Genomic DNA, 12,500 nt, shown 5'->3' with positions numbered 1-12,500 from the left:
GATGGATATTGCAATATTATATACGATTCACTCGATCGAACAAACGGGTTGATTCGGATGTCGTTATTACATTGAGCAATTGTTCGTTTTTTTTTATTATCGCATAAACGCATTTCATGATCACTTATTCAAGAGAAACACGTTTTTACCGAAAATAACGCACGATCATCGATAGCGATAGCAAGAAGGCGTAGTCCAATTCAGGATCATTCGTCAAGCAAGCAATCCGTAAAATGACAGCAAAAAGAACAAGATTGGTAATAGGTTTAACAACAGGCATACGAGAGAAAGAAACAGAGAAAGAGAACTGCGACTCACAACACAGTGTTTATGGTCTAACATAAAGAAGAAATGAAATTGTTATCATCAAACTGCTACACGCGATGCTTTTCATGTGGAATGAAATTTAATGTTGAAAGAAATTCGTTTGCACCAGCATCTGTGTGAGTTTGCCATCTGCTAATGTGATCTTGAATCAGTTTATTTCAATCTTAAAGATCTTCAATCAGTTCCACTCCACCACATTGTTTCCGGTTTTCCTAGTGGTGACAAAATTTGAACTAACTCGCCCATAGTGTTAAGCCGAGATAAGAAAGTTACGAAGACACACATACAGTGTCTGTTTGTCAACAATCAACAACAAGCGTAATCAGCCGCTGCGCAGACTTTCGGCTGTAGGTCCGAGGATCGTGGTGCGTTGTCACCAGATTAATTCGCGAAACCAGTTCGGTTGGAGGGATGGTGAGTGAGCTCTGTAACCTTCGTTGAGCTTCGCTACTAACCAAGGCGACCACTTCTGATTACAGGCGAAACGTTACTGCATTATTGGTGCCGGCACATCGGGCGTGTGTGCCGCCAAGACGGTTCTAGAAGCCGGCGGTCAGGTGACGATATACGAGAGAACAGACCAAATTGGTGGTACCTGGGTGTACACCGACGACGTCGGCACCGATCGGTATGGATTACCAGTGCACACCAGCATGTACCAGGGTTTAAAAACGAATCTTCCCAAGGAAATAATGGGGTTCCCGGGGTTCGAGATGCCACCGCAGGATGCTTCGTACGTTCGGGCGGATGAGGTGCTCAGTTTCATTCGAGACTACTCCAATCACTACGGTGTCACGGAGCACATTCAATTTGAGCATTTGGTAGAAGAGGTGAAACCAGATCCATCGTCTGACCAAGGCCGCTGGAGCGTGAAAGTACGAAACCTACGAGAAGCGTCCAGCCGCGAGGAGTATTTTGATTTTGTGCTCGTTTGCAATGGACACTATCACACGCCGCACATTCCATTGTACCCAGGACGGGAAGAATTTCTGGGTCGCCAGCTGCATAGCCACGATTATCGAAAGGCGGACGTGTTCAAGGATCATTTCGTACTGGTCATCGGTGCGGGTCCAAGCGGAACGGATCTTACCTTGGAAGCAGCACGGCTAGCGAAAACGGTTTATTTCAGCCACCACGTTCCAGATAAGCTGAAGCATCTCGTGTTCCCGGCGAACGTCATTCAGGTACCGGATGTGGTACGAATCGGTGCGCAATCCGTCGAGTTTGGCAACGGTGCAACCTTTCCGGTAACACTCATCTTCTACTGTACCGGATTTCGCTACAGTTTCCCCTTTCTGGGGGAAGAATGCGGCATCACGGTCGAGGACAATCATGTTCAACCGCTGTACAAGCACTGGATAAACATCAACCAACCGACGATGGCATTCATAGGGCTACCGTTTTACGTGTGTGCCACGCTCATGTTCGAACTACAAACACGCTTCTGTGTGGCGTTCTACACTGGACGGTTGCCGATGCCAACGCGCCAGGAAATGGAACGAGACCATGAGCGTGAAATGTCGGAACGATGGAACCGTGGTCTTAAGAAACGGCAGGCGCACATGATGGGAGCGGAATTTCAAGGGCAGTACTATCGTTCGTTGGCCGAACGAGCTCAGCTGGTTCCGATACCAGAAGTCATGACGAAAATCCATATTGACAGTAGTCGCCGCAAGAAGGAAGATCTGGAACAGTACCGGGACGACGTGTATCGAATCGTGGATGCCGACACCTTTGTCAAGTGTCACATAACGGAACTGAAATCTCTGGAGAAAGAGCTAGCGGATAGAAGCTAGAAGGACTTTTTGCGTGAATTTTATTTCTTTACTTCTTGATGTGCCTGGTGATAGTGATATGCGACAAATATTTGGGCAATCAAATAATAAATAATTAAGGGATTTTAATGCACATTTAGAAAAGCAAACATCTTATACCTAATACGTTTAAAAGAGTTCACCATTAGGATGGCGTCAATATGAAATTCATGTTGTTATATCGTCGTGTTCCGCTAATCTTCAATGAATTTCAATGGAAGTTCGGAATAGTTCTTTATTGTGCTGTTAAGAGTGCTATCCCCACTCTATGCTATTTCCGCGGTACTATCGTTATCTGCTGGCAATGGTACTTTGATGAAACTATGATCATCGACGATACGATACTCATAATTCCGGAAGTTGACATCTTCGTTTTTACTGGCAATGCAATCGGCATGCATTTTGGCCAACACCGGTGGCAGTGACTCAATGTCGGCAATTCGTGCCAGATCATCGTAGTACCGCTGCTGTAGGTCGCCGGCTAGCATGTGCGTCAATTTGCCGGTAAGATTACGTTGCTCTCGCTCATTTCTGTCTCGTTGCCACTCTTGTAGCATCTCTTCCTGGCTCGGTAAATGTTTCTGTCCACTGTAGAACTTCACACAAAAGCGAGCCTGCAGATCCATCATCAACATCAGGCAACCGTTAAAGGGCAACCCAATGAAGGCCATGCTCGGTTGGTTGATGTTGATGCAGTGATAATACAGCGGAGTGATTGCATTACTGTGCACCGTTACGCCCGAATCCACGGACAGGAATGGTACCGAGTATCGATAGCCGGTGCAGTAGATGATAACATCGAAATCTTCCGTTTCGCCATCGACAAACGTGGCACCGGCTGCCGTTAGCAACCGAACCTCCGGTCGCTGAATCACGCGATCGCCCGTATGGACAGGAATCTTACAGCGATGGCTCAGAACGACACGCGATGCGTGGTTGGCCAGATCTGGCGCTATATCCACACCACTGTGGCCACCGCCAACGACGAGCACACGTTGATTGCTGAAATCAACGCTACGCCGATAATCTCGACTATGGATTTGAAGACCCTGGAATATCTCTTGTCCCGGAAACTGTGGCACCACCGGGGATGTGTAGTGTCCGTTGCATATTAGAACGTAATCAAACCGGTACGTTGTGTAGCGATCGTTGCATAAATCTCTCACCAGTACCTAGTAGAATAAAAAGGACGGTTAACAGATGGTACCTAACGAACATTTCATTTTATCTACTACTTACATCCCATTGTTCGGATTCGAACCGGCGTGTCACCCGTATTACTTGGTGTTCAAATCTAATCACGCGGCGTAGCTGAAATTTGTCGACATACCCTTCCAGTTGCTTTATAACGACCGGAATCGTGACGAACGTCTTGGCATCCTCATCAATCGGATAGTCCGGGTAGCCCATTCCTTGCTTGACCAGATTCGTACGCAGGCTAGCGTAAAGGCAGGAGTAAATATCTAGCCCATTTCGATCCTTCCCAGTGCTATCACTGTACGCCCACAGACCACCAATTTTATCCGTTTGCTCAAACACGGTCACCGCGCTGCTGTCTGCGACATCGAGCACATGCCGGGCCGTGCAAAGTCCAGCCGGTCCAGCACCGATTATGCAGTAGGTTTTCAACGATGTTGTCTGGCAGAATGGTGAAAGCAAACGTTCTATAAATCTGGTTCGCGTCACAACCGCTAGTTTCTTACCATTTCGGGTGGCAAACAATGCGCAGCGGACGGTATCTCGGGCAATACTGACGTAAGAATCGGACCATCATTGGTCGGGTCATTTGTGGCGGGGCAACCTTAACTGATTAACTAAATTGCGGCCGGCACCACCGATTCGTGGGGCTGCTGGCAAAGTGCCGGAAAGCGGGAAATGGTGAGATTATAATGAACAAGTCATGTTGAACGCACGTTCAAAGAGGATCAATTGGAGGATTAATTCGATTCCGCGTTAAATATTAAAGTTGTCGACTCAAATTTTCTTTTAGTAGTGTAAAGCTCCTCAGGATGCAAATGTCTTAAGGTTACTTTTCAACTCAGCTCAGCTACCGGGCGAGATGAGCGATAACACTTATCAGTATCTGTTGGCGAATAAACATACGGCCATAGGTGAAGCGCTTGATGATGGGCACGGCTTAGAAGTACAGGTTTTCGGCGATTTATTTAACGTTTATCCGTTCCGGTAGAATGGCTCCGCGCTATGGTATCATTGGTGCAGGAATCGGAGGAATCGTTAGCGCCCGCCATGCACTGGATGCTGGTGGTAATGTGACCGTGTTTGAGCAGGGCAAGCAAATCGGTGGAACGTGGGTGCTGGAGGATCGTACGGGTGCGGATGAGTATGGCGTTCCAATCCACAGCAGTATGTACCGTGGGCTACGATCGAATTTACCCCGCGAGACGATGGGCTATTTGGATTTTGAAATCGAAGATCGAGGCACGAGCTACGTACCGGCCGAGGATGTGTTGGAATTTGTGAATCGGTACGCAGAGAAGCACGTGCCACGCGATCGAATTATGCTGCAGCATCAGGTGATTCAAGTGACCAGACAGTTTAACGAGCAGCAATGGCTGGTGATCGTCCGCGATCTACTTGAGGAACGGATCAAGATGTTTCACTTTGATTTCTTGCTTATCAGCGTTGGACATTATGCTTCGCCGGTTTTTCCGGACCATGTCGAAAGGAAACTGTACGCAGGACGGCAGCTGCACAGTCACGATTTTCGTGATCCTCATGATTTTCGCGGGGAGGATGTACTGGTCGTTGGCGCTGGTGCGAGTGCCACAGACGTTGCGCTTATGGTAGCCGATGTGGCCAATTCGGTAACGGTTAGTCACCGGCGTGCCGTTCCGCTAAACTTCCCCCCCGAGAAGAACATCGCTCAACGGGTAACGTTTGCCAATTTGACTCATGATGGAGCCTCTTTTGTGGATGGCACTGCAGGTACCTACGGTGTCGTTATCTTCTGCACAGGATATCGGTTTTCCTTTCCATTCCTCAGCGTCGACTGTGGACTCACTGTCAAGGACCGTTCGATTGAACCGCTGTACAAACACTGTATCAACATAAACCAACCCACCATGGCGATCATTGGCAGTACATTCCCGTCACTAGCCGCACTAATGACGGATCTGCAGGCTCGATTCTGTGTTCAACTATTCAGTCAACGGAAAACGCTGCCCAGTAAAGAGGAAATGCTGCTGGATCTAGCAGCGGACCAAAAGGAGCGCCAGGATCGAGGCTTCGATGCCGATCGTTCCGAGCAGTTGTTCGAGGATCTTCAAGAACGTTACTACAAGGAGTTGGCGAAGGTTGGTGATCTGCAACCGATACCTGATGTAGCCATAAAGCTGCTCCATCAATCGTTGCGAGCTAGAGATGCGTGTCTGTTACGCTTCCGAGACTATCTTTACAAAGTTGATGGTGATGAGTTTGTTATCGTGAAACGTCCAATTGATTGATTGAAGAATTGTTCAATAAATTACAATTTTTACTGCAATGTTTCCTACCCACACTGATACTCTCGAACCTCTGAATACGCGTACAATAAGTCTGACTCCAAGGATCAATATTTCCAAAATAACTTTTCGTTATCTTTTGATTCGTTACATTATACTTTCCTAAGCATTCCCCATTTTGGGTACAAATTAAAAACGGAGGCGCACAAACCATAGTTTAAAACATATGTGGAATTGAGGAAGGAATAGGATTGTATGGATTAAGGAAATGATTATTTAGTAACTGCATAGAGGCTTTTCATTAATGATTTAATGGTATATTACTGATGTAAAGGCATTGAATAAAATGTTAATATTATATTCCTACTTATAGAATCTTCAGAACGAATGCACTGTGCCACGCAAAAGTAAATGCAAGACGAAAGTAGTTTAAAATCATGTAACTGGATCCACAGGTGGTTTATTGCTACAAGTGTGTAGAGGCCTCACCACCTAGCACAGAGAGTAAACGAGGAACACGGTAGTACGTGTACGAAATGTTTAAACTATAAGAAAATCCTTCTAGAAAAAGATTGGAAATGTTAAGGGATTACTTTCCTAAAGGCATTTTTATTGAATCTCTTATCTCTGCTCTTGCTGTGAAATATAAACGATCTGTTCGAGAAGGAGTTGACGGCTTGCACAAATGTTTGGTGGACAAATAGGTCATCGATCGACAATGCACTTCCGTTTCAATGTTGTGCATTGTGCAGTGGAATCTCTATTGTTTTTATGCAATCGATGGATTGCAGTAGTGTGTCGATTGAAAACACATCAAATCTCCCGACGCAATCGCAGAGCGTCACGTCGCTTCGCGTCGCGAAGCTAATGACAGAACGGTCATTAGCCCTGTGTCCTTAGCCTTTTGAAAGGGGTGGTGGACGCTGCTGCTTGTTGTGAGGCAGCCGAGGCGACCGAGTTAGCAAAATAGACGCGACAACGGCTTTGGCGATAGCGGCCTGGCTGCACCGCTGCAGCATGATTATCTGATCTTGTTTGAATGCATGGAGCCGTAGTGGCACTACACCTCACCGTTGGCGGTGGTTCGGTGGATGCAGGAAGTGGAGGGCGCGCCGTGGAGAAGGGTGTCCTATAAATCTAGTACACTTGGTTGAGACTTTCAACAGTCTTGGCTTGATTTCAGTTTGTCAGTGATCATGCGCTGCTGCATTATAGGAGCGGGAATGGCCGGCATTGCGGCCGCTCGGCGTGTACTGGAGCTCGGTGGCGAAGTGACGGTATTCGAGCGTATGGGAGAGATCGGAGGAACGTGGATCTATACGGACGACGTCGGTATGGATCAGTTCGGTCTGCCGGTCCACACCAGCATGTACCGTGGGCTAAGGACGAACCTACCGAAGGAAGTGATGGGCTATCCTGATTTCCCGATACCACCTCAGTCAAAATCGTACATCGCGTCGCACGATATCCTGGCCTTTCTCCGGCTGTACGCAAACCGGTTTGATATCGTGCGGCACATCAAGTTCAACCACCACGTGGTTCAAGTGCAGCCGACCGGAGATGGTCGATGGCAGATAGAGGTGCAGAATCTTATCAGCAAAACGACGGTGTTGAGCAACTTCGATTTCCTTTTCGTGTGCAACGGACATTATCACACACCGAGCGTTCCTGCAATCGAGGGTAGCGCCCAGTTCCGTGGCCAGCAGTTGCATAGTCATGACTATCGGTGTGCTGACCACTACGCAAGTAAGTTCCCGTTACACGCTGGACTACTCGCCGATCACTTGGCTCACAAACACTCGCATCCTTTTTTTATGGCAGACAAAGCGGTACTAGTGATCGGTGCAGGCCCTTCCGGGATGGACATTGCGCTGGAGTTGGCTAAAACGGCACAACGCGTTACGCTCAGCCATCACATGGACCGGCTAACGTTTCCATTTCCAGCCAATCTAACGCAACAGCCGGATGTGGCCCGACTGACCGACACCGGGGCACGGTTCGTGAACGGAGTCGAGGCATCCTTCGATGTGGTTCTTTACTGTACCGGATTTCGCTACAGTTTCCCCTTTCTGGGGGAAGATTGCGGCATCACGGTCGAGGACAATCATGTTCAACCGCTGTACAAGCACTGCATCAACATCAACCAACCGACCATGGCCTTCATTGGGCTACCGTACTACGTGTGCGCGGCTCAGATGATGGATCTGCAGGTACGCTTCTGCTTGGAGTTCTTCGCAGGCCGCCGCTGCTTGCCAACGCGGCCGGAGATGCTGGCGGATATGGAGCAGGAGATGGACGCTCGTTGGCGCAGGGGATATAAACGGCGCCATGCGCATATGATGGGCCCGGACCAGGGACAGTACTACGATGATTTAGCCCAAACGGCCGGCATCAAACCGATCGCACCGGTAATGACCAAACTGCACAACGAAAGCAGTCAACGCTTTGTGGACGATTTGATTCACTTTCGTGACGATGTGTTCGCCATCGTGGACGATGAAACCTTCGTGGCCTTGTAGCGTGTTGGATGCTGTGCTCCGTCTGTCGTTCAACGTTACACGCAATGGTAATATCCTGCTACTAAATGCAATGGATGAATCAGTTTGACTGACCTTGAAGTGTAAAAACAGAACTTGCCTGGGTTAGAGATGTAAAATACAATGGGAGAACTGTGCAATTGTGAAAAACAACATTATTTATTTTCAGTTTTTTTTAACGATTGGACAAATAAATTGTTTTCAAATTGACCGCGGTAAACTCCTATAGTTAAATCATATGTATTCTATTTAACCATACACAAGCCACTGTTAGTAATCATTATTGCAACAAGATTCAATCGCCAGATATTTATACACCACACTCGTATGCGAACGACTAGAGCATGTATAGAAAGCATGAAATTGAATACGAATAGGATACTTTCAGCCTTGCGGTACTAATTGATGTTTAATTGTAAAATTAAAAAAGGGATCACAAAAATTAATGCTCCGCTGCTTCCTTGGATTTCAGGGTTTAGGTTTGAATGCAGGCATTATTGGTATCCCCTCAATTGATACGAATAAAAGCAAGATTCATCAAACTCAACTAGAGAGATTAGACCGATGATGCTGTAATCCGCGGGGCCACATCGCACCAGATGTGTGCTGTACAACGAGAGTCAAATGTTTGACATGTCTGTTAATGAACACAAAGAACCTCTAAACCGTCTAATCACAAAGCACGACAACGTGACCAGTTAAGAACTATCGCTCTTCTACAACACCCACTTGTGCTGCTGGCACGTGCAACGATCGTGAGAGTGGTATTTCCCGTTACGTAATGACAGGAGCTGCCATAACTCAAGTCCCCAAGATGTCTAGCCTGGGTGGGATTCCCAGTACCAGAGCGAACTGGTCGCGAATGCAGATGCGATGCACCGGGGGTAAGCTCGGTGCGAGAATTTATTAATCTAAACATTGGGGCACTGAGTGTGGTATGCGCTTCCGTGTGCCCTTCGCATCTCGGCTTGTCTGATGGCGTTTGATATCTGCTCTCTGAACAAACAACGAGTTCCTAGAAACAAACAACATTCAACACGGTCGGACGGACGTGAGTCAGTTTGGCGGGAGGAAGTGCAATAGTGGCTAGATAGCGTTGCAACTGCGCTGTCCGCCGTCGTCTACGACGCAATTTTCCTTCGGTTTTTCGAGGTTCAACAGAATCCAAGTACTTTCTGCAGCTGCATGTTTGAGTAATACAAATATTAGCACTTTATTGATTATAATAAACAGATAATCATTAACGTCATATACAGTGGTAACGTTCGAATAACTTAGCAGTACATAAATCACATCCCCACTGTCTCCCTTCCTTTGGTCACGCGTTGCAGATCGTTCTCCCACGTCCCTTCGCCCTTTCAGTTCACCTTAACGAACGTCTCATCGTCCACAATTCGGAACTTGTCCTTGCGGAAGTTGACCAGATCCTCGGAGAACCGAAAAGCGCTGAGCTTGTGCAGCTTCTGGATGACCGGCTTGATCGGCTCGATGTCTGCAGTCTTGGCCAGATCATCGTAATAGTTATCCTCGATCGGGCCCATCATATGCGCTTGGCGCTTCTTGAGTCCTCGCTTCCAGCGCTCCTCCAGATCGGCCGCCGTGTCCGCCGTCATCTCTTCCACCGTTGGCAATGCCTTGGCACCGCAGAAGAACTTGATGCAGAACCGTGCCTGAAGATCCATCATCTGAGCCGCGCACACATAGAACGGTAGCCCGATAAAGGCCATCGTCGGATAGCGAATGTTGATGCAGTGCTTGTACAGTGGCTGCACATGATTATCCTCGACCGTAATGCCACAATCGGTGCTTAGAAACGGGAACGTATACTTGTACCCGGTACTGTAGCAGATCGTGCTAAAATCCTCGCTAGTTCCGTCTGCATAGATGGCACCAGTTTTCGTCAACCGCACCACGTCCGGTTTCAGCGTCACGTTGGACGGGAAGATGGTTTGCGGCTTGTCCTTCAGATGGTGGCTCAAAGTTACGCGGATCGCACGCTTGGAGATCTCGTATGCCATATCCATCCCCGATGGTCCTGCGCCAATAACGAGCACCGTCTCGCCTGGTGGTTAGTAGATGAGTGAGAACAGTTTATTTAGTGAACCAAATTGCGACCTACATTTCAAGCGACTGGCAATCTTACCTTCGAACCGTTCATTGCTACGGTAATCGTGGCTGTGCATCTGCGTTCCCTCGTACACATCCATTCCTTCATATTTCGGCAAGTTTGGCGTGTGATAGTGGCCATTGCAAACCAGCACGTAATCGAACGTGTAGGTCACCAGCTTGTCGTTCGGACAGTCGCGCACAATCACCTCCCAGGCTTTCTCGTCCAGTGTCGGTTTCACGCGCACGACATAGTGGCTAAAGCGGATGTGCTCCAAGATGCCGAACGTTTCGGCAAACAGATGGAAAAAGTGCAGCATATCCTCGGCCGGGATGTAGGAGCTTTCCTGGTCCGGTATCGGGAAGTCCGGATAGCCCATGATCTCCTTCGGTAGGTTGGTCCGCAGTCCCTTGTACATGCTCGAGTGCATATCGATGCCGTACTCGTTCTTGCCCGTCTGCTCATTAAACACCCACGTTCCGCCTAGTTCCTTGTCCATCTCGAACACCGTCACGCTTCCACCGGACTGCAGGGCGTGACGTGCTGCGCACAGACCGGCAGTACCGGCCCCAATCACGCAATAGGAACGTTTGGTCTGGAAATCACATCGATTATGGGCGTGAGAATGGGTCAGTGCATCGCAGTTGTAGAACGGGGGCGCCATCCATCCAAACGGATCATATGCATCCGCGAGATAAGAGATTGAAACCGGCCCGAGCCGGTTCACTCGACGGGGTTTACATCACTACAGCAAAGCTCAGACAATTAATCAAACAATTAGCACCAGAGCAATAAAACCGAATCCGCGCGCACCCTCCTTCTTCCCTTCTTTCCCGGGAACTGTGATAGTCTGACTTCAAGTGTTAGAACGTGACTTCCTAATCGCTCAGATTGGCGATTGCCGGGGAGGGCATACACCGTTATCGAACCGTCTAATCTTGCATGCTAGGTGCGGTAGACAATCGGTAAATACATTTTTGTTGTATAACCGAGCCTTATTCTGAAAGTATCGGCGCATCTTCTTCAAACAAGACTGCACAAAATAATGAATCAATTCAAACAAAGCTCTTATCGTGCCCGCGACACCGTCCTTTGCCAATCAAGAGCAACAAGAACAACAATAAGTGACGTGCATCGTGCGCGATTACCACGCACCACGTCCGTATTCCGTATTTTCCGCATCAAGCCACGCAAGGCGCTCTCGATTCCTTTATGCTGCCACGTTTTCAAGGTTCATCCGCAAACGCATCGTGTACTGGTCCGTGTACAGCACGGGTCATAGTACGTCGGCTATTAGCCTCTTTCGGATCGATCAGCTCCCGCGAAACATTGTATGCATAATAACATGCAGACCACCCCCGTTATAAGGGTCCCTGGGGCAGGAGGAAATGCCTGTTCCCTCTACTGTTTATACTCTATCTTCCTCTATCTTTCTAATATATACGGCTCCGTCCGTAAGATACCAACTAAAAAAAAAAAAACATGCAGACCACCTCGTTAATCAGCAGGTTAATGGTGCATGAATCTGTCGGAGATAGCGTGACCAGCACGGAGGCTCGCATGGATTTATTAATAATTGCCGCTGAAAAAACGGCCACGCCGAAATCAATTCGGAATGGGCCATGGCGCCCGGCGCTGTTTCGGGACACCGGGAATTGGTCCAAGTGGTTTTACCAGAAGATGGTGCGGGATCAAGGATTTGCCATTTGACCTTTCGGCGAGCGGCGAGGGCGAGCGAGTGGCGAGGGGGCCACTGTTACCATGGATCAGGTAGAATAACCGGACTTTACTGATAAGACCATTCGGAACATCCGCAACGCGCTTACTCGCCATCACAGCGTTCGATTAGTTCTCTGGGTTTCTAGACGTAGCCGCGGAAGGAATGAATGTGAATGCATCATTTGGTCAGCAAGCATTCATACACTTGCAGCCCTGCCCGCTTCCCAAATGAAGGCGGTATTGAATGACTATCTTCAGGATTAAACCGAATTCCGGAGGCGGAAATAAATGATGAGCTGATAACAGCTGCGTCAACTGGTTGAAGAATAGCTAGTGGCAAACGCTGACGTTCAATGCACAAAACCGGAGGATTTATGATATCGGTGTCTCTGCTATCGTTTAAGTTTATGTAACAGGGCGCACGCGTTCGCCAGGGGATCCAGGCGCGTGACAGAAGCGCTCACATCCGTGCGTACTATGGCAACGTGTATACCCCCTTCCCCCCCCCCCCCCCTACCCCTGCAGCGATTACAAA

General features: G+C 48.3%; 6 protein-coding genes across 7 annotated transcripts in view; 4 read left to right on the top strand and 2 right to left on the bottom strand.

Moving 5' to 3' along the window:
- The window catches only part of LOC126574506 (uncharacterized), a 7,968-nt gene extending 7,591 nt beyond the window's left edge, over window positions 1-377 (top strand). Inside the window, exon 2 of the mRNA XM_050234757.1 lies at window positions 1-377. This exon is cut by the window's left edge and continues 4,376 nt beyond it. The gene's annotated coding sequence lies outside the window, so the exon portion shown is untranslated.
- A 217-nt stretch (window positions 378-594) lies between these two features.
- On the top strand, window positions 595-2,156 carry LOC126574513 (senecionine N-oxygenase-like). Of its 2 annotated transcripts, none has more exons than XM_050234763.1 (2): window positions 595-741; window positions 807-2,156. In XM_050234763.1, the coding sequence occupies exons 1-2, from the start codon at window positions 739-741 to the stop codon at window positions 2,121-2,123; spliced, it is 1,320 nt and encodes a 439-aa protein (XP_050090720.1). In that variant the 5' UTR covers window positions 595-738; the 3' UTR covers window positions 2,124-2,156. The 2 variants fall into 2 exon arrangements, with proteins under 2 accessions (XP_050090720.1, XP_050090721.1); XM_050234764.1 differs by lacking the exon at window positions 595-741 and having other exon boundaries at window positions 881-955; window positions 1,014-2,156.
- Window positions 2,157-2,207: 51 nt separating this feature from the next.
- On the bottom strand, window positions 2,208-4,244 carry LOC126574514 (senecionine N-oxygenase-like). Its single transcript, XM_050234765.1, has 3 exons — window positions 3,845-4,244; window positions 3,381-3,779; window positions 2,208-3,313 (listed from the first exon to the last, which is right to left on the bottom strand). Exons 1-3 carry the CDS (start codon window positions 3,845-3,847, stop codon window positions 2,408-2,410), a joined length of 1,308 nt encoding a protein of 435 aa, XP_050090722.1. The 5' UTR covers window positions 3,848-4,244; the 3' UTR covers window positions 2,208-2,407.
- A 9-nt stretch (window positions 4,245-4,253) lies between these two features.
- Window positions 4,254-5,605, top strand: LOC126574629 (senecionine N-oxygenase-like). The gene has a single exon (XM_050234919.1). The coding sequence runs from the start codon at window positions 4,331-4,333 to the stop codon at window positions 5,603-5,605; it is 1,275 nt and encodes a 424-aa protein (XP_050090876.1). The 5' UTR covers window positions 4,254-4,330.
- A 219-nt stretch (window positions 5,606-5,824) lies between these two features.
- On the top strand, window positions 5,825-8,259 carry LOC126574518 (senecionine N-oxygenase-like). Its single transcript, XM_050234773.1, has 2 exons — window positions 5,825-7,348; window positions 7,424-8,259. The coding sequence occupies exons 1-2, from the start codon at window positions 6,799-6,801 to the stop codon at window positions 8,119-8,121; spliced, it is 1,248 nt and encodes a 415-aa protein (XP_050090730.1). The 5' UTR covers window positions 5,825-6,798; the 3' UTR covers window positions 8,122-8,259.
- Window positions 8,260-9,327: 1,068 nt separating this feature from the next.
- Window positions 9,328-12,500, bottom strand: part of LOC126574515 (senecionine N-oxygenase) — a 3,901-nt gene continuing 728 nt past the window's right edge. The window contains exons 2-3 of the mRNA XM_050234766.1: window positions 10,283-10,841; window positions 9,328-10,201 (exon numbers count right to left, since the gene is read on the bottom strand). Of these exons, the coding sequence (XP_050090723.1) occupies window positions 9,498-10,201; window positions 10,283-10,841 (1,263 nt within the window). The 3' untranslated portion in view covers window positions 9,328-9,497. The remainder of the gene's footprint in view (window positions 10,202-10,282; window positions 10,842-12,500) is intronic.

The sequence above is a fragment of the Anopheles aquasalis genome, chromosome 3 (genome assembly GCF_943734665.1).
Source record: "Anopheles aquasalis chromosome 3, idAnoAquaMG_Q_19, whole genome shotgun sequence".
Classification (NCBI taxonomy): Eukaryota; Metazoa; Arthropoda; class Insecta; order Diptera; family Culicidae; genus Anopheles; species Anopheles aquasalis.
The sequence above is the reverse complement of the archived record's forward strand: the minus strand, read 5'-3'. Positions and strand labels throughout refer to the sequence as shown.